A 26,191-nucleotide genomic window follows, 5' to 3' on the forward strand; every position below is an offset into this window, starting at 1 on the left:
TGGTACCAGGGACCAAACTCAGGTAAAGCTGCTTTTTGACACATTATTTTGCTTACCATTTAGTGTAATTCTCAGCCGGCCCACTGCTTTTAGTTTTAGGATGCTTTAGGAATTTATTTGCTGATACGGTATACTTTACCTTCAGGAAGCTTTATCAGATGTGTTCATCAAATGGTCCTTTATGTTAAATCTTGTTTTTACATAATTTACATAGCTTAATAGTTTTCTAACATGTACATTAATGTTTTTAGATTCATAAGCTGTTAGTTTTAAATCAGAAATCACTGAGGCTTTAAAACTTCAAAAATTATTACTTTAATTTTTAAGACTTTCTTTTAAGGTCAAATATAGTAGAAAGTAGATGAGTCCTTCATGAAAACTTAGTTTATCAGTAGTTAATGCATACATAGTCTACTTTCAAATCTGCTCTCCAACTTTTTTGAATGAAATATCTGAGATGATGTATCATTTCAGTGTACATACAAAAGGTTTATTTTTTAAAATTTTTTATTTGTTTGTTTATTTTTTGAGACAGGGTCTTGCTATGTAGTTCAGGCTGGCCTTGAATTCACTGCGCTCATTATGTAGCCTGGGCTGGCCTCAGATTCACAGGGATCCTCCTGCCTCACCCTCCAGGGTGATGGGATTACAGGCATGCACCACCACACCAGGCTAAAAGATTTCTTTTTAAACATAATATTTAATTATATTTCTTTTATATTATGGATCATCTAGTGATTCTTTTCACTACTTTTAAGAATCAAAATCAGTCTTTTTTTAGGGTAGTCTGTCATTAATTTCTGTTGCTGTTTGTGTTTGCTGAAGGTAATACCACTTTACATGGTGAATTAAATTTATGAATTGCTATGGTAGCTTATTGTATCATTGCTAAAAATACGTAATTTTTACATTTAAATCTTAAGTCATTTATAGTATTGAGCTATAAATGAATGTGTCTATAGAATACTTGTTTTAAAAGTTTGAGTAAAAATTATTTTTGAATGCATAATGCCAAGCAATTGAAATAATGAAGTGTTTCTGTTTGTTATGAATTAAATTATGACTACTTTCCATTATGTTTTCCATTGTGTTATAAAAATAGTAATCTTTACGAGTTGAAAATATTTATAGAATTTTAGGATTTTAAGAGTGAGCATTCTTTTCTTTACTGTAAAATTAATCAGTGCAGTTTTTATTAGACGTTTGTCCTTTTTTCCCCCTCCAGCCTTGCACTGAAGTACTATTTATAGATATATTCCATGAATATAATCAAACTCTGACTCCTGTACTTCTGGAAATGATGCAAACTCTTCAAGGTAAGGCATATTTTGTGAAATTTTTATTGACCCTGTTAATGTTCAAATAGTGTGAGTGCCTAGTATGTACAATGTGCTCCTTCCTGAATCATGTAATATATGTGAATTTGAGAAAGACTGAGGAAAAAAACTTTCATTTATGACAGTATGCATGGAATTGGAGAATATTTTACTAAAGTCAGGCATGAAAAGACATACTACATGTTTTCACTTACATTTGAAATCTACAACGAATCCATTAGAAGTGAAAAATGGAATGATGGTTACAGAAGCTGGAGGATGGGGAAATAATGTTCAAATGGTGCAGATTGTTAGAAGGAAGTTTTAAAAATTTTACTGAACACTGACAAGTACAGTTAATAGAGTTTTATACTGTCAGTATTGCCGAGAATGTGAATTTCAGATGTTCTCATTACAAAAAATATTAAGCATTTGAAGTGATGGACACATTAAATTGTTTTAATTATTTCACATTGTATTTATAAGTCAAAATTACTCTGTACTAAATAAATAAATGTAGTTGCTATCAGTTTATAATAAAAAATAAATTTCATTTTATGCAGAAAGACAAGTACTATGTGATATCATTCATCTGTGGAATGTAAAAAAGTTGATCTTGCAAAAGTTAATAGAGCAGTGGTTTCAATGGGGAGATAGATGGGGAAAGATTGAGTGAGTATGTACAGTTAATTAAAAGGGAAAAATTTTCGTGTGTTGCTGCACAGTATGTTGCAGTAACATACTATATAATTTAAAAAGCTAGAAAGGATTTTGAATATTTTTACATGAAGAAATGATAAATGTTTGAGATAGATATATTTAACCTGATTTAAACATTACACAGTATATACATATATCAAAATGTAACATTACACTCTTAACAGATGCAGTTTTTAATTTTTATATATGTTAAAAGTAAACTTAAAGTTTTAAAAATTAGTTTTATTTACTTTTGCTGATACTTGGTTCTCTCTCTCTCCCTCTCTCTCTTTCTCTTTCTCTCCTTTTTTTAGGGCCCACCAATGTGGAAGATATGAATGCACTGTTAATCAAAGATGCTGGTATGCTAAATTTAAGTAATTTAGACAAATTTTTCAATAAATGCCGGGTCTATTTTGTAGTACTTTGTGTGTGTGGGTCAGTTGGAATATAAGAGTAGATAAATATAGTATGGGAACTCTGGTGAGGCAGATAACCAAGTTAGCAGACAATCAGTTATAACTCTGTAAGGGATAGTTAATGCTAAAGTAGGTGGTAAAAACAAGGTAGTTTGGTGTACCCAGCAAAAGACTCCTAAAGAAGTATAGTATAATGTGAGAGTAGAAGGACAAGTAGGAGTTAGCTATGCAAGAGGTAGATGTGAGAAGAGTGTTCCAAGAAGACTGAGCAATTTGTACAAAGATTTGAATGTCAAAGGAGTAAGTACAAAGTAGAGTTTAAACTTAGTTTTTTGGCTTAACATTGAAGTTAAGGGATTTTGAGAGATGAAGTTGGAGAAACATAACCAGGGACCAGGGACCATAAATACTGTCTCAATTTAGAAGCAGATGCTATTTTATAATTTTTATAATTTGCATATCAGTGAATTTTAATTCTCATAGTACAAAGGAATATTTCGGAGAAATAGGAAGTAAAATAACTTTGAAGTTTCTACAGTGTCTATTTTAGTAATCTTTCTTGTTGGTTAACATATTGCATATTTTTCTTAATATATTACATGGTTCAAAATAATTTTGCTTTCTTTTTTCTCCTCTCTTATTTTCTCTCCCTTTCTGTCTCTGTCTATCCCTCCTTCTGTTCTTCCTTACTTTTTCCCTTGCCTCCCTTCCCCTCCTCTCCCTGCCGCTCCCCTCCCCTCCCCGCCCTCTCCCTCCCCCCCCCAGGGGATTGAACTCAAGGCCTCTTGTGTGCTAGCTCTACCGCTGAGCTATATCCCCAGGCTCTAAATTTAGTTTCTTATATAAGGGCCAATGTTTGATTTTTTTTTTTCCTTAAATTTCCTTCTCAGTGTATAATGCCGTTGGATTAGCTGCTTATGAGCTGTTTGATAGTGTTGATTTTGATCAGTGGTTTAAAAACCAACTTCTTCCAGAATTACAAGTCATTCACAATAGGCAAGTATAAAATACTGTGTTTATTGTATACTTCTTTAACCTTATTAATAGGGCATTAAATTTGTTTACAGTTTTTAAAGAATCATTGTATGACTTAGCAGGTAATGTCTAGTCTAGAAAAGAATGTAAGATTTGTGAATTTTATAACTGAAATATATACAAAAGAGTTCATTCTTTTGTTAGCTTACTTCAAACATGAGCTGTGACTTCCAGGAAGTAGTTTGATGGTTATATAAGACAGTTTGCAGAAGAAAAAAAAAGTAAGATTTTGTGCAAAGGTAAGGAAAGATGGAGGTCTGTGTATTCCAGAAAGAAGTAACACAAAAGAAAGACTGTTGACAGGTACAAGTTTGATGTCAGGAGTGACTTAACCAAGGTAACATCCTTGAAAGTTGGCTGTCTTGGGATCACGTAGAGCATACTGGGGAGAGAGTAGATCGGGATGTAGAGAATTTCAGCAAAAACATTTGAATACTTGTTTGGTTCTACTAAAGTACCTACATTAATAGTACAAATTCATGTTATATTTAGTAGACGTTTTGCCCAATTCTTGTTTTATATGCATTTCAGCACTTGCCTGTGTTAGTTTGAGTTTTGTTTTTTGTTTTTGGTTTGGGGAATCGAACTCAGGACCTTGTGCTTGCAAGGTAGGCGGCAGAACCACTGGGCTAAATCCCCCACTCCTAGTTTGAGTATTGAATGAGTATCATGGAATAAAAAGGAAAGTCTTTCATAGTTTTTATAAATTATTTCATAGTTTAAAATTAGAGATCATTTTATATTTCAAGAGGATTTTTTTTTCCGTTGGTGTGAAAGGTACAGTTTTGTCAAGTTAACTTCTGAGTACCTGGTACCTATTAGTCATAGATTAGTAATATTTATTGACTAAATTATTAAATGATTAGAAGTCTACTTACATTTAGATCATTTTATAAGCCTTTAGGGCTATAGGGAATTATACACTAGAGATGCTTTAAAAGTAATTTTGAAGCTTGGCTTAGTGGCAGCACCTGTAATTCTATCTACTCTGCACACTGAGATAGGAGGACAGTGAGTTTGAGCTTAGCTGGGGCAACATAGCATGTCTTTGCCCCCCAAAAAGAAAAAAAATTTTGATTCTTAATTAGCTATTTCTATAGGTATTAGATCATTTTTTCAGTACTTAGAATATGCTATGTCCTGTGGATCCATTGATCCAGTGATGAATAAAATAAACTGTTTCTATCTCAGAGAGGTGGTGAGCATTTGATGGAGAGAAAAATCTTTACTGGGGACAGAAATGCAAAGTCTAATTAATTGTCCCTAAACCCTAGAGTCTATTCCCTTGGTATGATTCTTGAGCACTTGAAATATGCAACTGAGGAAGTAACTTTTTAATTTTAGTCAGTTTAAATTTTAAGCCAGGTGTGGTGGCACACATCTGTAATACCAGCACTCAGGAGGCTGAGGCAGGAGGATTGCCTTGAGTTCAAGGCCAGCCTGAACTACATAGTGAGACCCTGTCTCAAAAGGAAATTTTTTTTAAACTTAAACTTTGAAAAATATGTATTGATAAAAGATTGAAATGCTATTTTTAGTATGTTGAGATAAAAAGTATTAAATTTTTTTTAACTTATTTTCATTTAGACACTAAAAAGTTTTTAAATTAACATATTTGACCTGCATTATGTTTTTCTTGGCTGATCTAAAGCAGTGGTTCTCAATATTGTGTGTGTGTGTGTGTGTGTGTATACACACACACACACACACACACACACACACACACACACATATGAATCATCTGGTAGGTAATCTTGTTAAATTAGATTTCTTATTTAGTAAGTGAATCAGATTGTATACTTTCTCACTTTCAGAATGATGGTACTGCTGGTTCAGGCACCACAGTTGGAGGGACAAATTAATTCCAGTTTAAACTGGGTTTGGAAGTGACTGTGACCTTAGAATTTGACCTTTCTGTGCTGCTTCATTCTCTTTATTTTTTTTCTTTCTTTCTTTTTTTTTTGGTACCAGGGATTTCACTTGGGTCCTTGTGCTTGCGAGATTCATTCTCTTTCTTTGAACAGAGTTAAATTGTCAAATTGAGGATTCCTTCATGTCACTTTACATAAGTCTTGGTATTTCTCCTTCCCAGACTTGTTTAAGCAGTTCGTACTCCTTGGATTGGCTTTTATTTTTCCTGTTCAAATCCTGTTTTAACTGAAAGGTCTGTTCCAGTTCTGCCTCCATTCTCACTCTTCCTTTCTTCAAAACCTAGTGTACTATTTGTGCTTTTTATTTCTTTTAGGTATGCTATAAACTTTTGATATTTACAGTACAGGGAAATATTTACAGTACTTTTTTCAATTTTGATGAGCATTGTACTTGATCATTTTTAAGACTGTGGTTTTCTAAAGTAGCAGTATATTTTATAATTCGTTCCATTTATGGCCAGAAATGATTATCATCTTGCCATTAAAATTTTGTATTATACCAAGAAAATTGTATATGGCTTCTCGGACACAAATATTTTGAGTTTTGTATTTTTTTCTTCCTGCTTTAGACTTAGGAACATTCATTTTCTTTAGCCAAGAAAAAAGACATAAATGTATGTACATGTTACTGCAAATGTTTGACAACATAAGTATACCTTTATTTATGAATTGAATCATATTCTGTAATTGGGCATCTCTTCAAAATCAGTGTTTAGCTAAATTATTTATGTGATTATATTATATAAGCTGAGGGGTCTTTCACAATATTGTGAAAATAATCTTTATGGGATTAACAACTGAAATGGGAAAATTGAGTATGGGAACTCTTTTATTATTACTTTTTGGGACCTCCATCTTTAGGGTGTAGGGCATTAGCACTGTTTTAGTTATTTCAAGAATAGAAATGCACTTGGTTTTTATGTACGTATCTGTGTTACTGTTCTTTAATGCAAAAGAAGCAGGGTTATAGTACAGATGCCTAAGAATTTCATTTACTTACCTCAGGACTATTGTTAATATTTTGTACTGTGGTACATTAGAAATAACTTTGAATTTTTACGTAAGTGTAGATTGTGTTTATTACTACATTTTAGATTTAAATGATGACATACACTAAGTAAAATAGGCTTCTCAAAATATTATAACATTTTAATTTCATGATTTTTCCCTATCTAGGTATAAGCCATTGAGACGCAGGGTGATTTGGCTGATTGGTCAGTGGATTTCTGTAAAATTCAAATCTGATTTAAGACCCATGCTATATGAAGCAATTTGTAACTTACTTCAAGATCAAGATTTAGTGGTATGTGGCTTACATATCTTAAAATAATTGCTTTTATAAATTTAACCTTTACTAAATTTTGTGTTTAGGAACTGTTTATATCTTTTTTGGGGGCGGGTACTGGGGATCGAACTTAGGGCCTTGTCAGGCAAGCTGGTGCAACTGAGCTAAATCCCCAGCCTATTTATATCTTTCTTTACAATGTTATGGCTTATTACCATAGTTGTTATTCTTTGGTAAACCATTTGATTTGAGGGTAAAGTCTTTTTATTATTGTTTTTCTTTCTCAATACTAGTCACTGAAAAAACTCTTAACCAAACTTTCTGTTCTGGATAATTTATAATTTTTTAACAAAAAAAAGAAAGTTTTTTAGAACTGAGATTGAACTCAAGATCATTCCCTTCCAAGGCAGGCGTGGTGCCACTGAGCTAAATCCCCAACCCAAAGGAAGTTAGTTTTTAAGATCACTTGATAATGTACCTGTTCTTTTCTGATTCAGGACAAACTTTGCCATTGACATAGCATTATAATCTGTTTCATCCTATGGTTGTTTCTTTGTCCTGTGTAGGAATTTTTTTAAGCCTTTGGAATTATTGTTTTTTTCAGGAATTTTTCTTTATGATGTTAATATAATCTTGATTTTATGTTACTGAAACTTGTGTTACTGAAACTTGAGAATACCTTCTTTGTTGAATTTTTCCTTCAAAACTATAGGTCTGACACTAAGCTGAATTAGTCATGTCCATTCAGACACAATAACCTGAACTACTGAGAAGATCTATTTCCAGAAAGTTTATTTATTCATTTATTTTTTTGATACTGGGGATCAAATTTGGGACCTTGTGCTTGCGAGGCAGGTGACGGAACCACTGAGCTAAATCCCTGGACCTAGAAAGTTTATTTTGTATAAACTACATGTTAGTCATTAGTATAGTATCTTTTTTTTTTTTTAATTTTGGTTGTTTGATGTTTAATGTTTTTGTATGAAGGTAGTAAATAAACTTTGATCTTCCATTAAAAAAAAAAACAGCAAAAAACTGTGTCTCTTCTTTTATTATATAGGTCAGTTACTTACCCAGGCCCGTGATTTTAAGAAGTTTGAAAATTCTATGAAATATTTAGCTGGGAATAGTCACACATGCCTGTAATCCCAGTAGTGTCAGAGGCTGAGTTCAGGGTATTGAAAGTTCAAGCCTACAGGCATTTGAGCAGTTTAGTTAATCAGTGAGGCTCTGTCTCAAAATAGAAATTTTGGGCTGGGATATATAGCTCAGTTGAAAGGGTCTTGGCTCAACCATATTTTTCTCTTTTTTAGGTATGCCATGATAAATAAACTACAGTACTTACAGTGTTCACTGAAAAAAAAATAATTAGAAAGATGAATTTGTTGTAGAAATGTGGTACATTCTAAAGGCACAGAGAACTAACTGATCTTTGGATTTTCTGCTGAAGTGTTATTTAGTTTTTGTAAATAATGGAGGTTTCATTGTAAATAATCTGTAATTAAATAGTTTAAGCATGGAGGTTTGCAGACATGAGAAAGAGAGTGAGAGAGACATTGTTTTGATTTACACTTTACAAGCTGAACATTAATTCTACCCCATATCAGCAAATGTTAACAATGAGAAAGGGTTTCATAGGAAGGTAAGTTTGGAAAAAACTCTGGGCTAAATATTCATCTAGGCCTCTTTAGTACAGGATTGATCAGAACTTTTAAATACACATTTGCATTGTGGTTATCTTAATGTCCATGGAATATACTTTAAGGAAATGCTGCTTCAGGTTCAGTTCTTTCCCTTCAGTTTAGCTGTTCTGAGGGTGACATTTCATTTTCACATCTTTTGCAGTTGTTTTATTTTGTCGCTATTGTTTTGTGATATATTTAAGAAGACAGTTTTTTGTAAGGCACCAAGTTAATGTTGTATACACTTGTCATGGCATTTTCTTAAAGGTACATTTAAGGTTAGGAATATATAAATTACATTGCTTTAACAACAATGAGATGTGCTGGCTAATAAAAGGTGGGAAGATGCCTTATTCATTTATAAACATGCATACCTACAGATATTGTATGTATGTTTATAATATATTGTTTGAGTGCTGTTGTAGAGCTGGGATAGATTTGATAATGAGCAACTACAATTGTCTATTCTTGTGTTCATGTTATAAAGAGACTAGTTAGGACAGAGTAGAAAAAGTATAGCAACTGGAAGGACTGACTTCTCCAGTTAGTATAGGCTTCTATAAGTTTTTCACATATATTTCAAACATTATATTTATGAAATAAAACAGTACAGATGCAGGTAGCTCACCATATCTTTCCAGTCTCTCCTGTTGTCTTTTGTTAAGTGGAAATTTTAAATTTTAATATAGTCACATTTATTTTTTTTCTTTTATTTCTTGTTTAGGAAATCTTCTTTTGGTTATTTTTGAACATAACATGAATTAAGGTTCCATTTTTATAGTTTTTTAAAAAATGCAACAGTGATTTATGGAATACTTTATAATTTTCTTCATTATTATAAAGCTGCTTCTATCATACATCAGATTTATATAAATGTATGAGTGTATTTCTGGACATTGTTCTGTTCTGATGGTCCAGTTTTCTGTCAGTCCTTCATTTGTGTAAGGAATGCATTTTTGTACCTTTGAAAATAAAAAAATTGCTGTGGTTTAAAAAAGGCCTAGTGGTATTTATCATTAGTTATGTTGTTTCCTGTGATACAGTGTGTATAGTTATTGTTGAGAATCTCTTCACATTTATTATTAACCGTCTCTTAAGTATAATGACCTTTCTTCATATATAATTTGAGAACTGCTGACTAGATTGTATACAGTAGGCCAAAATAGCTGTTTTTTTAAATCTCCTTTTTTGTCCCTGCCCTTAGGATATACTGTTCAGCAAATACAGTGTTTATTGCAAGTTTCAGGTTTGAGAACATTTAATTTCCACAGACTAGAATTACTAAATCTTACATTTGAGTAATCTACTTTTCCCAGGATTACAGATGATGGTGGTATTACAGATAATTTACAATAATCAAACTCAGGGTCTTGTGCATATTAGGCAAGCACTTTACCACAGAGCTGTTACAGACAATTCTTTTATCATAATACTTGGTTTAATAATGGATTTCTTTAGGTTTTAAGGTTTCTGAATAAGTTAAATCTGTTTTTTTGTTGTTTTGTTTTGTTTTTTGGTACTGGGGATTGAACTCAGGACCTTGCACTTGGGAGGCTGTCAGTGGCATCACTGAGCTAAATACCCAGCACCTGAACCAGTTATATTTTGAACTTTTTTTTTTTTGGTACTGGGGATCGAATTTGGGTCCTTGCACTTGTGCAACAGGCGGCAGAACCACTGAGCTAAATCCCTGGCCCTATGTTTTTAATTTCTATGAATTCTAAATAAATTTTTATAAAGTTTACTTAGATTATCTATGTAACCTTCAGTAAAGCAATTCTGAACCATTAAAAATTAGTATTAGTATAATCTTTCATTTATGTGGGAAACTACATAAGATGTAAACTCTGGTGTAATTAAAAGGCCTATAGTTCTGTGTACATTGTAATTGTCTGAGAAGCAAAGAAATGGCCATGTTTGTGGGCAAGTTGACTGTTAGTATAGAAATAGTGAATATTTGAAAATGATACATTGCTTAGTAGAATTTTTTTGTTTATTTATTTATTTATTTGACCATAACATGCCTTTATTATAGGGAGTGACATGGCAGAACAGGGAACTTCTTTTATAGGACTGGGGGAACTTACAGGAGCTGGGGTGGGATTGAGTGATGTAGTGGCTAGGGATTGGGGAAGCTTGTGACATCACTAGGAGGGGCTTGTGTCTTCATTAATTAGGGACATCTTAAGGCGAGGGAAATCTAACATTCCAGGCTTCTGTTTTATGGTTGTTGGGTGAAGGTTTCTTCTGGAGCTGCTTCAAGCTGACAAAGGGGCAAAAGTTGGGGTTAAATCTGTATGTGATGGGGGCAGTAGGTGAGGACTTTTTCCCTCTACCGCAGTGGCCAATACCCTGCCATGATGAGTTCCGTGACTGTCTGATTGGTAAATGCCCTCATGTGTTCCTGCAAGAAATTTTGAAAACAGCAAAACATTCAGAAGGGGATTAGAAGGAGAGCTGCCCTTTTTCTGATTGTTTTCTGTGGGAGAGCTTGTTTAATCATCTGGGCTTCTGTATAAATGGTCATGGAAGAGCTAAGGAAGGATATGTAACAGAAAATGTCAGACTGAGGCATCGTAATGCCTCTTGATTACATATGAAGTACAGGCTATTGAACGGTCAGATTGGACACTCTTCTGAGAGGCAAGTGATGTCATTTTGCCTCATGCATGTCAGGTTAGTGGTTTGTGTAGGGAATGGGAGACTTGTAGCCAAGGGTCCCAGAACTGTGGATAAATTGCCAGTATTTGAGACAGACAGGTTAACATCTAGGGGGACGGGAATTGGAATGAATAAGCAGGATTAAATGGGCATACGCATTCCACAGTCTGAGATATTGACAGGGAGATAGTGGAGGGTGGTATTAAATAGGTGTTGTGGCCTTTTTTGAGACTGGGTTATCTGGTTTACTACTTGGAGATCTGTCCTTTTATAGGGAGGTGGAGTTCTGGGCCTCAAAAATCTCTCTATCACTAGTGTCTGTTCATTGACTGCCTCTTTTGGTTATTCTTTTCTTCTCGGTGTTTAAGACCAAGTGAGACCTATGTTAATCAATATGAACATTTTGCTATCTGGCAAGGTCAGTGAAGTCTCTAGACATTATTTTGCAACCGTGCATAGAGCCTCTCACCTCCTGTCAGTGTCAGCCATTAGGATGGGTCTTGGGCCTATATATATAATATATTTGACCAATTGAATTATAACATCTCTTTTAATTAAGGCTACTCCAAACTTTTGCAGGTCTATTAACAGAGATCTCTTGAAATTAGAATCAGAAGGAGTAAAAGCACTTTATAACTACCATAATCTTGTGTTATAGTTATTGTCAGAAGTCTATAAGCAGAAATTAGAGAGAGGGTCCGGTTAATCCATAATTTCAATTTAAGAATTTGCAATGTAAAAGAAATGTTTCAGATACATTGATTAAACATCTGGAAGCCAAACACCAATCAAACATTATTTTAAGTTGAAGGTGAAAGGTACATTTGTCAAATAGCCAAAATTTATAATTTTTTTTTAAAGATTTTCCTGCCTGGCAGGACATTGCAGCTGATTTTTACTATGGAGCAAGCAGTCTGCAGCTGGCACTGGGCTGTAACCTAGCATTTGGTTTTTGAGCTCTGTTCTTAAGCATTACATTTTCTTTGAATTGTTTTAAACCTTATTTTTCATTTTCCAATATTTACGTAGAAAACAGTAGGGCCCGGTGGAATTTCTTGGTAATGTAGCCTGCTGAACAAGTTGTTGATATGGTAATGGCCAGAGGAGGATTTTACTTTTTTTTTTTTTTTTTTTTTTTTTTTTTTTTTTTTCAGAGTCTTGCTTTTCTCTCTCTTCCAAGGAAGCTGGAGAAGGAAGAGTAAGCAGAGAAGTGATTGTTAACTCACTCTCCTGTTTGGGAGGGGTTGGAGGATCAGGGAGAGATCAGGTGTGTGGGTACACACAAGATGGCAGAGATAAGAAAGGGTCTCAGGATGGCAGAGGTGAGAAAGGGTCACAAGGTGGTGGAAGTGAAGAAGCACACGAGGAGATTGAAGAGGTGGCCAGGTTATAGGGTGGGGAGGTGTGAGTGGTGAGTGATCGCCAGGTTGAAGGTGGGAGTCAGAGGGGTGGAAAATGGAGTGTGGGCTAGAAGTACCTGAGAGGGCGAACAGGTTTGAGGGAGGGGCGAGAGAGTAGGTAGAAGAAGGCTTGTATATAGGGGATTTCTGACCAGTTGCCATTTCATTGACAAAAGTTGCACAAATCATGCCATATGTTAAAATTGGCAGTGCCATTTTCGGGCCATTAGATTCATTGTCTAATTTGTACTGAGGCCAAACTTGGTTGCAATAAAAAATGAGTCATTGTCGCTTAAAGTCGGTTCCCAACAATCCAAGAGGAATTAATTGTGCCAGGAGGCAACCAAGAGGCGTTGAGGGAGGGGGTTTGGATTGTTGGGTGCCCATATTAGGGTGGATCAGGAGGAATTAGCTCTCTAGGAGGAGGGCAAAAGAGAGGTACATCTTTTGTCTCTTTTGATACTCCCCAAGCCAGTCACCAGAAGGGAAAAATGAGAGGAATTGGTTGATGGGGCATCTCCCAGGAGCACGGTCCTGGGCCCAATGGCCTGAGAGGGTCTCTCTGACCATGCACTTGGATTTCTGAGAAGTCCCCAAAGAGAGAGAATGAGAGTGAGACAGAGGACCCCTGAGTAGAGGGAAGCTAAACTGCCTACAACTCACCCTGTAATGAGTTACCAGTGTGGATGTGAGTTGTCAGCAAAGGCAAAGAGCCCCGATGAGGTCCTGGCTCGGCAGATGTGGTCTGGAGGAGAGAGCCAAAAGGCCAGTCAACCCCATCCTGCGGGGGATTGTCCTTTAATCGACTGCCTTTCTCCCAGGTTTCGGCACCAGATATGTCAGGTAAAAAAGCCAAAATCCAAGACCTGACCAGGACCATAACAAGCCTTTATTATGGGGAGGATCTGCCAGGCTGTCTCTGAACAAAGGATAGAGAGCCTGCTTAGTAGAATTTAATAAGGAACCTTCAGTGGCATAGGTAAGAGTTTAGTAAACCATGCATACACTGTGGGAGTTACAGCTAGGATCTGGGCAAAGTTCACTGCAAAATCTGTGGAGATGCTAACTTCCCACTCTTTTGGCTTCTGTTGGTCTCCTGGTTTTTCTATTTTATATCTTTGATTTTGTTTTTCTGTTTGCTTGTACTTTCTATGTCAAATAAACTTCTGCAGGTTTTAAACTCTGGGCCAGTTTGTGTTTTGAAAGATCCCAGAATGCTGGATTCAGTGATGTTAATCAAATGTAAAATAATATTGAGATCACAGAATATTAGGCCAGCCTAGAACCAGGAAGAAAGCTTCCTGCATTCTGTCTTACGTTTGTTATTGATATATCTGGTATCCATAGTATATGAAAATGAGCTTCAAATTATTTTTCTTAAAAGCATATGAATAAATTGAAGGTACTTTTTATCCTTTTAGGAGACTTATTTGAAAGTGTATTTCAGAAGAAATATATCAAATTGTAAAATGAGTGATCTTAATTTTGTAGAAAACTGTATTAGCTAGTAATAATAGTAGTACTAACACATAGGAAAGTATAGAATGTTTTTCATATTACTAGTATCTTTTCTGCTTTGTATACAATCGAATCTTAGAAAAATGTTTATTAAAATAATTGGAACATAAGGTCAGGAAAGAATCCAAGAATGAGAATACTCTTTTTAAACTAATTATTAAGCCATTCTTTTATTTCTTCTTAGCAGATTACTTTATTGTTTCATGTGTACCTTATTTATATTTTCTTGGTTGTCTTATGTTCCTGAGATACTACCATTTCTTTTTGGTCCCGGAACTGTGTCCATTGCTTTAGTCTGTAGACTGCCTCTTTCTAAGGACAGAGGGCAGGTATTAGGCTAGCTCAAGTATAGGACTTGAACTAACCACTCTGAGAGTTATCAGCAAGTTTACAGAAAGCAAAATCAAATTTGCAGAAATGATCAGCTAATTTATTAAGTCATTTACACAGAGCCCTGGAATCTGTAGATTTGGCAATGTAGTCCTTACCATATGGTCATTGTGCTTAGTTAGCATCTCTAGACTCAGAAATGCTTAAAAAATGTTTAAAACTTTTTCTTTCTGAGGAATATATACAAAGGGAATAACAGTTGCCATTACAGGTGTGGTAAATGTAGCACATTAGGAAAGTAATGGCTCTTAGCCTGAAAATAACATTTTAGATATATGTTTACAGAGTGGAAGACAGAATTTAATTATGGCTTGAGTTAATGTGGAAACCAGTGAGTATTTTAGCTTGTGCCAAATTAGTTGATCAAGTCAGATGTAAAACTTGAGAGAATAAGGAGTATATATTGTAATGACACAGTCTACCCAGGTACTATACTAATAAAAAAATTTTTTTTTGAGGGGTCAGGAGCTTGCATAAACCTTTACTTCCATATTTGTGAATTTTGGAATTTAGAAAATCTCAGAAATACCTTTGGATATATCAAGGATTTACTGTAATTTGAGGTTGGGATGAGATTTTTGTGTTCTTTCTCCTGTCCATCTTCTTTCTCTTCCTGTTCTTTTATACCCTTCACTAGCCTCCCCATCCTCAACCTGTTTTCTAGCTTCTCAACCTTCCATTTTCCCCTGGAATCACCTGCACTCTGCTCTCTCTCAGTCTCATAAACAAATGATTTTTCTTCCTGGAAGAAACCCACTGGCTTAAAGCCTCCTTAAGCAAGTTACAGAAAACAGCAGGGTAGGAATAATACTTTTTTCTTTTAATCTTTGGTTGCAAGTTAAGGGTTATATCCTAATTTACTTTGTGACTTTAATTTTTTTTTTTTTTTTTGGTTTTTTGAGAGAGGGTCTCACTATGTAGTTGAGACTGATCTGGAACTCACTGTGTAGACCAGGCTAATCTCGAACTCACAGCGATCCTCCTGCCTCAGCTTCCCAAGTGCTGGGATTACAGGCGTGAGCCACCACGCTCAGCTTTTGTGACTTTAATTTTAACAAAAAGTAAAAAAAAAAAAATATTTTGAATATAATTTTTGTTAGGTATTAATAATGTTTAGTAGTTCTAGAGTGATTAAGAGTTTAATGTGTGTACTTTCTTTCAGGTCCGAATAGAAACGGCTACAACTCTGAAGTTGAATATCCTTTTGAATACTTGAAAGTACTCCATTGAAAAAAAGTTTATTAATACTATTATGTTATCTTGTGAAATTATCATATAGTTTAACATGTAGTTTTTTATTGTTTTATTGTATTTGTTTTAGATATATTTTTATCTCGATAAACTTCACAATATTCTCAGTGTGCCTTAACTGCTTTTTTACCTGTTGATGATTTTGAATTTAGAACAGATCAATTTCTACCAGTAAGTATTCATTTCTGGGCTTTATAACAATTTCTGCATATTTCTTTTCAATATTGTATTATTTTATAGCTGAATTTTGTATGTGTATATCCATTTATTAAAATTGAATTTAAGAGTGCACTGAAGTATTTTGGAGGACATAACTTGAATTTATAACTTTTTTGGCTAAAAGGTCACTTTTATTCTACATATTTTATTTAATCTCTTTTGAAGTTGACTGCCAAATTTTTTTCTGGTTACAGTTATAAATATTTAGTATCTTTGCTTTATGTGTGCCTGTTACTTTTAATCTTGTTATTTCCCTGTATGGTTGTGTAGACTTGTTTGAATCCTGCACTAGATTGCAAATTACTTGAAGATTAGAATCATGCCATACTCAATCTTTTTATTCTTTTCTAGCCCCCAGCACCTGACAGGGTGTTCTTTACACAGTTAATACTCAGTAAGCACTTGTTTAATATGGCAATATATTGGTCAGCTTTCTCATTGCTGGGACACAGTACTGACAAAAAGGAGGAGAGGATTTATTATTATTATTATTTATTTTCTTGGTACTAGGGATCGAACTCAGGACCTTGTGCTTACAAAGCAGGTGGTGAAACCCCCTCCCCAAAGACAGAATTAATTTGACTTGTGGTTTCAGAGGATTCAGTCCATGGTTAGCTGACTCCAAGGCAGGACCATCATTGTAGAAGAGCATGTAGAAAAAAGTTGCTCACTTCATGGGAGCTGGGAAGTAGAGCAGGGAAACAGTGCAAGAGAAAATGAGGCCAGGGAACAGATTTAGTACCCAGGGTCTTGGCCTCCACTGCCCACCGAGACACACCTAGCAATGTGCTTAACTAGTCCCCTAGGCAGCTTTCAAGCCAATCAAATTAACAGTTCAGCTTAATTATCAGTAAAATTGGTGTGGTAGTGTTCTTAAGAGACTTGGTGAGGAGAAAAGTTTTATGATAAAATGTTTATAAGTACTTTTTGTGGAGACACTTATAGAATAGTGATTGTTTTTTTATTAACAATAGTCATTACATGTTTTTGGATGAAAAAAATGTGTTCTAGATATTTGTATAAAAAACAAATTAAAAGAAAAGAAAAGCTGGCGATTTATTTAGCTTAGTAGTACTGTTGCTTGCCTCATAAGCATGAGGTCCTGAGTTCGATCACCAGTACCCACCCCAGAAAAGGAAAAGACCCCTAAACCCACAAATACAAAAACAAAAGGATAACAAAAAATAAACCAGATATCTAAGTAAACAAATGCTGTGTTTTAAGTCCCATGATTTGTCACTTTGCCACATAATATTCATGTTCAAATCCAGACATATGGTGTTTATTTTCTAATAAATTGTGTGGTTTTTAGAATAACAAGTATATAGCTGCAAAAATTTACAACTCCATGCAATATATGGTAAGGGCCACATCAGATAGCTGCCTATGTGTGTTCAATAATTTGTATTCCTTTCGCTTTAATATGTATGCCCTACAAAATAAAACAATCTGTGATTAACAACTGACATGTAGAAATTAAGTGAGAAGACACTGTTATCTTAGTTGACAGAATAAAGTGTAAATGTAAGCAGTTTAGACAATCTTGTCATTTTGTGGATGATTAAGATTCTGAAATGCACACATTTTGCAGCAATAAAGATTTAAAATAATAAAAATTAGCTTGAATAGTTTAAAGTTGCTTAAATATTACTAAAGCTTTGACTTTCTGTTATTGCTGTGGTATTGTGATCTATTTACTTACGTCTGCACATATATAAAGATTTTTATATTCTTTTCTGAATTTTTTTTTCCTTGTAGTATTTGGAGACCATGTTCACACTACTTTTTCAGTTGCTGCAGCAAGTTACAGAATGTGACACAAAGATGCACGTTTTACATGTCCTTTCTTGTGTGATTGAAAGAGTCAACATGCAGGTAATTTTATTGTAAAACATGAAATTAAATGTTAGGGAGGTGAGTAGAATATGTGTAGAATTCATTAATGACTTGGTTTTAGTTACATAGTTAATGTTAAAGCATACATTAAAATTCTAACTTATAGGCCGTGATTTCAGTTACATTATTCAAAACTGATAACTTATATTTGAATTTTTAAAAAAGTCTAAGATAGTTAAAATATTTTTTAAAATTACATCAGTAATGTAGAATCATTTAGAAAGTAGAATTTCCTGGCCAGGCAAGGCAGGACACCAAGTTTGAGAGCTTCCTGGGGTACACAGTGTAGCAGACAAGAGTACATAGTGGGTTACATGGTGTTCCAGGCCAGTGTAGAGTACATAGTGAGAGTTTATCTCACGAAATCAACAAGTAAATAAGAAAGGGAAAGTAGAATCTTCATTACTTGGATGATCTAGTTTATGCTTAATAATCTTGAAATTTTGTACATTTGAGGGTATAGGCACAAGTGTCTTAGTAAATACAAACTTTTAAAGAAATTTGACCTTAAAATTAAGTGTTGGTAATCTAGGCTACATTATATCCATATTTGATTTAATATAAAAATAACGTGTAAAGTTATTAACAGCTAAATTAACTTAGCTTCCTTTGTCACTCCTGATCTTGGTGATAAATTGATAATCCAGGGAACCATGTTAACAATTACGCTGTGGCTTTTTTTTTTTTTTTTGTACTGGGGATCAAACTCAGGACCTTGTACTTGTGAGGTAGGTGGCGGCACCACTGAGCTAAATCCCCGGCCCTTATCCTATAGCCTCTTATATCATAGTTAACCACTATACATCTTAGTTTGAAAAGCACTGCAGTAATTCTGTGAGATATTAGGGAAGAATAACTGATTTGAGCTTCATAGACTTAGCATCTACTCTTAAATCTGCTATTTTTGAATTTTGATATCTTGAGGTTATTAATTCCAAAGCAATGATGAGAATAGCTGTCATAGTTATTAAGTAATGACAGCATAGCATATGTGCTTAGTACTTCGCGTATATTTCTCACTTCCTCCTCACAAAAGCCTTAGGGTGGGAGTTAAATTTTTGTTTCCTCATTGAGTTTATTGGTACATTTTAGGTATACAGTACAGTGGGAGTTAAAATTTATTATCTCAAGTAATTTGGAACTTTAAGGAACTTGCCAGAATTCATACGGCAGTACCAGCATTCAAACTAAGCTAAACATGTAAGTTGATGTTTGAGTTTGAGTTGCTCTTAATCACTCTGGGGAGATCTGGATACTGGTGTCTAAAAGTAGTAATATCTTACAAATTTCTTGGCACTGGTGACTCTTATTACATTATTTGGACTATTTCTTTTTTGATCTCGCTATGCAGTTCAGGCTGGCCTTGAACTCACTTTGTAGCCTAGTTTGGCATCAAAATCACAGTGATCCTCCTGCCTCACCCTCCTGAGTGCTGGGATTTCGGATGTGCACCACCGCACCCGGCTAGTTGGTTTGTTTAATTTGCTACTGGCTTCTAAACAACATTAAGAGTTTGATCACAGATAGTTAATTGCAACTGTTTTTAAAACTTATTTTAACTCCCTTCCTCTTCCATTTAGCTTGGGCAGGCCTTTAAACCTTGTGTCTTCATGTAGAAAATGAAAAAGATAATTCAGAGCTCATCTAACTTACAGAATTTCAGAGTATGAAATTGTTACGAATGTATAGTATGCTTTAGAGTACTGTATTTATGCAATAAATTTTTATTTGCTTAAAAATTGAATATAAATACTAGTTTTATTATTTTCTATAATCTATATCTAAATATATCTGGTTAGTATTTTCTTTTTTCTTTTTTCTTAGTACCAGGGATTGAATCAGGACCTTGGGCTTGCAAGGCATGCTTGACACCACTAAGCTAAATCCCCAGCCCTATGGCTAGTATTTTCTAGAGTTTTTCTTTTTATAGACATGCATTTTCTAATGTCTTCCTACACCTGTATGTAAACCCTTTTTTTCCTAAAAGTTTGAAATTCTTTTCGCTTGATGAATTTAAAAACACTTCTGGAAGGGCTAAAGGTGTAGGAAACGTGGGAAGGGTAGGGGAAAGGGAATAAGGGAAAAGAAAAAAATACGAGAAAATGAAAAAATGGAAAGAAAGTATTTGTAAATGGGGAGGAGAGGAGGGGGTGAAGGGAGGGCAGGGACAAGGGGAAAAAATGAGAACCAAGACCTGTCATGTAAAGGTACAAGATCCCAGTAATGAGTGTAACTGTACTGTATACCTAGAATGTACCAATAAACTCAGTAAAAAGAAAAAGAAAATAATACTTCTGAGTTATGCTTACTTTCATCTTTAGAACACAAAAAGTCTAGCAGTTTGGGTAACTATTATTCATAAGTAAGCAAATGTGATTACCCAGCAGAAGTTTTTATTTTCAGGGATCATACTAACATAGGAAATGGTTAAAACATTTTATTTCAGTACTCTGGTATTTTTTTTTTTCTGTTAACCATTGAATAACTCCATCATTTATATCTTTGTTGTATGTATCTCTCAACTGTCTTTTGTATACTCAGTTTGATTTTTGTCAAATTTTGGGGTTTCAACAATGTCTGTCTTTTTGTTAGTATGCAATTATTTGAGTATTATGTTGTCTTTACCTTTTGTGAAAACATTTGAAAACCTACAATCACATTATTCTAATGAGAGATCCCATATTTAGTTAAAATAAAAATACAGTCACCAGGTATAGTGTCAGGCAGCTCTTTGAGATTATGCATTGCTGAAGAAAGAACAAAATTAAACTGCCTCTGTGAAATATAAATTCTGTTGAAAATCATTTCTAAAAGATGAAGCATCATTAGGGACTGAAAATATTTTTTTAAGTCCCCTGAGGAAGGAGCCCTTGTTAAAACATTGTTTTTTTTTGTTTGTTTTTTTCCTTTGGTGCCAGGATTGAACTCTGGACCTTGCGCTTACAAAGCAAGCAGCAGAACCACTGAGCTAAATCCCCGGCCCCCTGTTAGCATATTTTGTATGCACATGTTTTCAGGAAAGTGTTATAAATGAAAGTGGAGCTCTTCCTACCAATATATGTATATAACTAACTCATCAGACTAAAATTCCCATAGTATTTCCCTTTGCTTTCCAGAAGTTCTATGGTAAGAACACTTAACGAGATACGTCCTCTTAATAAATCTTTATATATACAATATATTGTTGTTGACTATTGGTACACAATTGTATGAATAGTTTTCCTAAACTGAAACTTTTTCCCTTTAATACCTTTGGCAGTCACTAATTCTGCTCTTTGATTCAATAAATTTGATTATTTTAAAATACTTCATATTCCACTTATATGAAATATTTAAAATAATCAAATTTATTTGTTAGCTAACTTGATTTTAACATAATGAGTTTATCCACCTCTTTGCATATTGAAGGACCTTCCCCTGGCTTTAAAGGTTGAATAGTATGTGTAATTATCCCTCAGCATTATTGGAATTGATTTTGGGATAACAAACTCTGTAGATGCTTAGGTTTGTTGTATAAAATGGTATGTATAGTATTTACACACAGTCTCATACTTTAAATCATATCTAGAATACTTAAAATCCCTAATATAAAGCAATTAAAATATAAGTTGTTACTGTACTATGTTGTTAAAAAATAATCCTTACGTTTAATCCAAATACAACTTTTCTGTCCTAAATATTTTCACCCAGTGTTGCTTGAATCTAAGGAAATGGAATTTGTGCATAGAGACCAACTGTGTATACCATTGTTCCTAAATACCACATAGTTTTTGTCCTTTTAATTGTTACATACATTTAGGTTTTATTTTCACATATTGGCTATTGCAAATAGTACAACAGTAAACAGCCTTAATAATCTCTTCAGAATCCTGACTTTTGTGAACACCCAGAAATGAGATTGATGAATTATGTAGTAATTCCACCCCCACCCCCACCCACCCCCGCTGAGGCAGGGTCTCGCTATGTAGTTCTATCTGGCCTTGAACTTATGCTGGTCTTGAACTAACAGTGATCCTCCTCCTCCCTCAGCCTCCCAGGTGTTGGGATTACCAGTGTGTACTGCTACCCCTGCTTCCATTTATTTTTTGAGAAATCTTCATACTATTATTTTCCTGTCCTCTCCTTTTCCTCTCTCCTTTCTTTTTGTGGTAAAGAAGATTGAACTTAGGGAGCACCAAGCTATATCTCTCAGTCCTTTTTATTGTGTTCTCTTTGTTTTTTTGGTTGAAAATGTATTTATTTTTCCTCACATGTATTTTTTCAAGCAATAAGTAAAAAAAGACATGTTGACTTTTCTAAAAAACAAAAACAAAAAAACCCCAAAACATCAACACTCACCTGTCATTTGGCTAGTTTTATTACTAACATTTGACCCCATTTGCTCTTTTTTGTCTATGTATATATGTGGATTATATTGTTAGTCTTGTTAAACCATTTGCATTTTAGTTGTAGTTGTCATAGTACTTCATTCCCAACTTAGATCTCTCTTTGTTCTTAAGAGATATAAGTTCATTTTTCTACATTATCATAACCATAACTTAGAAAACTGAACAGTGATGGAATACAGTGTATCCCGTATAAAGTCAATATTCAGATGTCCACTAATACACTTTTTGAGGCCCCCCAAATGTATTTATCATCTGTGTTACTCTGTCATTTTTAATCCTAGTTTTTTTTCCTCCTGAACAGTGACTATGGATTTTTGAAATACTGTTCTTTTACGCATTAATTTAGAACACATATTCTAATGACTAGCTGAGATTGGAATATAAAAATTTCTGGCTTTGTTTTATTACTCCATTTATAATTCATAGCTTACACTTCTGTCTGCCATTCTTTTGAAAGTGTCTTCTGTATTCATTCAAAATCAAAACAGGCTTATTTTCCTTATCAGTAGATTGTGCTATTTTATATGCTGTTTTTAGTCAAATATGAGTAAGTTAGGTACTTTGAAAACCCTGTCTTTACATATTAATCAACTTACTTTTCTAAGCAAATTTGATCTTGAGATAAAACATCTAACAAAATAATGGTCAATATTAATTATGCATTATAATATGATTCAAACTTTGGTAATACAGTGCTACTTGGTAAGTAAATACAAAAAAAAAAGTTATAGATGAATTCCTTAATACTTGTTCACTTAGATCTCACTAAAATATCTGGATAAATGTCCCATAGTGGCCACTATCCTGGGCATGAAGGGCAAATCCTACAGTTGTTTGGCTACCCTTTGAGTATGATGTTATTTAAGCCAAATGAAGAAATGCTTTGTTGGAATAGTTTTTATAAAATTTTAGTCCATGAGATTCAAATAGATAGTTTTGAAGCTATGAAACAGTAATAGTTTTCATCACCAAGGGCATGCTTCTCAGAGCAATTTCAAATACTGTGGTCCTGAACTTGGATCTGGATAACTTTCTAGCATTAGTGTAGATTCATTGTAATTTTCAAGAAACTCCTCAATTTGTGTTTCAGGGTATATTTAATTTAATTTTTTTCATTGAGTTTATTGGTATTTTTTAGGTATACAGTACAGTTATGTTTATCATTGGGATCTTGTACCTTTACATGACAGATCTTGGTTCTCATTTTTTCCCCATACCCCTACTCTCCCTTCATCCCTTCCGCCCTTCCCTATTTACAAAGACTTTGTTTCCATTTTTTCCTTTTATGATATTTTTTTCTTTTCCATTATTTCCTTTCCCTTACCCTTCTCACTTCCCCTACACTTTTAGCCCTTTTCTTTCTATTTCACAGTATCAGTTATATAATTTGGATTTTATTTATACTTTTACTTTTTCACACCAGAGAAACTGTTCGGTATTCACACTTTTGTCCTATTTATTTCACTTAAGAGTATGGCCTCAATATACATCCATTTTCCTATAAATGACTGTAATTTCTCATTCTTTATGGCTGAGTAGTACTCCATTTTATAGAAAAACCACATTTTCTTTATCCAGTCTCCATTTGATGGGCAGTTGGGCTGTTTCCAAGTTTTAGCTATTACAAACTGCTGCTGTAAACATGGGTGTGCATATATCACTGAGGTATGATTCTTTTAATTCTTTTGGAAAGATACCCAGCAGAGGGATAGCTGGGTCAAATGGAACCTCTAGTCCTAGTTGTCTAAGGTTATCTCTATATTGATTTCCATAGTGGTTGTATCAGTGTGCACTCCCACCAACAATGGAGAAGGGTTCCTTTCTCCCCACAACCCTGCCAAAATTTGTTATTGGTTGATTTTCAGGGTGTATTTTAAAAACAGATTACTGAATTCATAGTGGACGTAACAGTTTCATCTTTTGAAAATGGTTTTCTTCTCTTATGTTTCCCCTATGCCTCATATATATAGTCTCTTGGTTATTGCACTTACCCATTTTCCCGTGAGGGTTTGTATGGCTTCTTTATTACATCCTTCTCAATGCCTTGTCCTCAGAGCATCAAGCTGGGAAGATAATTAGATAATTAGATAATTTTTAAGTGAATAAATAAATGCTAACTTCGAAACACTGTGATTTCCACTTAGCTAAGCTATTTTATTAAAACGGTATAACAACATTGTTAATCTCTAAAGAATGTTTTATACTCTTCAATTTTATTTCAGTAAATTTGGTGCTTTTAAAAACTAAAAACATTTTGCATAAGCCCGGGTTTGGCTAATATTTGATTTATCTTTAAAAGAATATATGGTTAATATATTTAGTGGCTGTGAAGTATTTGTTCCTTAGAACTTACAAGTGCTCTGTCAGTATTTCTCAGAGAAAATTGCCTTCTTTAGTAACATAGTTCTGTTGCATCCCCTTTTGTGGTAGATACGGCCATATGTAGGATGTTTGGTACAGTATTTGCCTCTTCTTTGGAAGCAGAGTGAAGAACACAATATGCTGAGATGTGCTATTCTGACAACACTTATTCACCTTGTTCAGGTAAGCAAATTTTGTTCATTTAAAAAACTTCATTGAATGTGATCTGTGTTAGTGGTTTTCTACTTTTTTTTTTTTGTTTTTTTTTTTTCCTAATATGTGATCTTAAGTTTTTTTTTTTTTTTTGGTACCAGGGATTGAACTCGGGTCCTTGCGCTTGCAAGGCAGGCCACCAAACCGCTGAGCTAAATCCTTGGCCCAAGTTTTAAAAACTTTAGTATATTTACTTTGTATATTTTTTGAGAATATTTAGAAATAACTCTATTCATTTAAAAAAAAAAGACTTTAAAAATTAGATATAGTAGTTTCCAGCAATGATAGACTCAGTCCTTGTTATCCCACTTGGAGATTTTCTGGGGTTCAAGGCTTTTCTGCAAAAATTTTCTGTTTTTTCACTACTTCTTTGATTTTAAAAATTTCTCTTTTATATCCTGGAAAGGCAGGGAAGCATAAATTTCTTTCGAGGGAAGAAAAATGAATTATATTTTAGACATTTTAACTTATTGAGCTATGCAGCAGGTAGTTCAGACAGAGAGGGAGGGACAAAGGCAGAGAGAGAATTAGATTGTACTTCTCATTTCAGCTGTTAATGTGAATTTTGTAGTCTTACAGTATCATAGAGAATGACAAGATTAAGATAAAAGAATTAACAATATCTAGAAATGAAGATATTAAGTAATTTTACTGATCTAACGCCCCCCCCCAAGTTTGAGAAATTTTTTATTGCAGAATGCTCCAAGAATAAGTAGGCTAAAACTTTTTAATACTAGCTTTGAAAAACCATTCTCAGACAACTTTTTTTGGTTGTGAACTTTTTTCATAATTAAAATTTTCTGAGATTTTAATAGGTGTAGTGATGTAAAATGATTATAAATCATTTCCCCCTTTTTATTGAGATAAAATTCATATAACATACAATTTTCCATCTTAACCAATTTTAAGTTTACAGTTCATTGGTGTTAAATTTTGTCATAATGTGCAAGTATCACAAACATTTGCCTCCATTAACTCTTTTCATCTTAAAAAACATACTATATCATTAAGCAATAATATTCTCCCCAGTTCCCTGTTAGGGTGTTTTTTAAAAAATAAGTCTATTCTGGTCTACACTTTTAATTCTTGTGACTTTCCTATAAGGCATATATCATTTTGTAGACGAGAATACAAAAGTCTAACAGAAGGCTGGTGATGAGCCTGCAGTTGCATCTGTAAGTAAGAGAACAGAGTGACACCCTGATCCTTTGTATTATCTACTGCCAAGATATATTTTTAATCTCAGGACAGGTGTTTTCTGAGGGAGATGAGAAAAAAAGCTTTGATGCCTCCTCAAGCAGTGTTACTTCAGGTAAACTTGGGAAGCCAGAGTAATGATGTGGAATGTGGGCTTTTTGCTTTAAATCATTTAATTATCTGTATTTTTATTTAGGCCAAAGATACAAAGTTCCAAGTAATAATCTATCTTTCTTGGAATAAATGTATAATATTTGATTCTAAAATTGAGACTATAGTGTAAAATAGATTTTTCTTTCACTTGGGATGAATAAAGTTTATTCTTTTCAT

General features: G+C 34.0%; 1 protein-coding gene across 6 annotated transcripts in view; it reads left to right on the forward strand.

Moving 5' to 3' along the window:
- Nucleotides 1-26,191, forward strand: part of Ipo11 (importin 11) — a 181,151-nt gene that overhangs the window by 66,809 nt on the left and 88,151 nt on the right. For all 6 annotated transcript variants that reach the window (XM_010637225.2, XM_010637222.3, XM_010637223.3 and 3 more), the window contains 8 exons: nucleotides 1,226-1,316; nucleotides 2,330-2,377; nucleotides 3,325-3,430; nucleotides 6,577-6,703; nucleotides 15,499-15,532; nucleotides 15,718-15,758; nucleotides 17,565-17,681; nucleotides 24,521-24,634. In XM_010637225.2, coding sequence (XP_010635527.1) covers nucleotides 1,226-1,316; nucleotides 2,330-2,377; nucleotides 3,325-3,430; nucleotides 6,577-6,703; nucleotides 15,499-15,532; nucleotides 15,718-15,758; nucleotides 17,565-17,681; nucleotides 24,521-24,634 — 678 coding nt within the window. The remainder of the gene's footprint in view (nucleotides 1-1,225; nucleotides 1,317-2,329; nucleotides 2,378-3,324; nucleotides 3,431-6,576; nucleotides 6,704-15,498; nucleotides 15,533-15,717; nucleotides 15,759-17,564; nucleotides 17,682-24,520; nucleotides 24,635-26,191) is intronic.

The sequence above is a fragment of the Fukomys damarensis genome, unplaced genomic scaffold (assembly GCF_012274545.1).
Source record: "Fukomys damarensis isolate Sample0158 unplaced genomic scaffold, DMR_v1.0_HiC HiC_scaffold_1, whole genome shotgun sequence".
NCBI classification, from domain to species: Eukaryota; Metazoa; Chordata; class Mammalia; order Rodentia; family Bathyergidae; genus Fukomys; species Fukomys damarensis.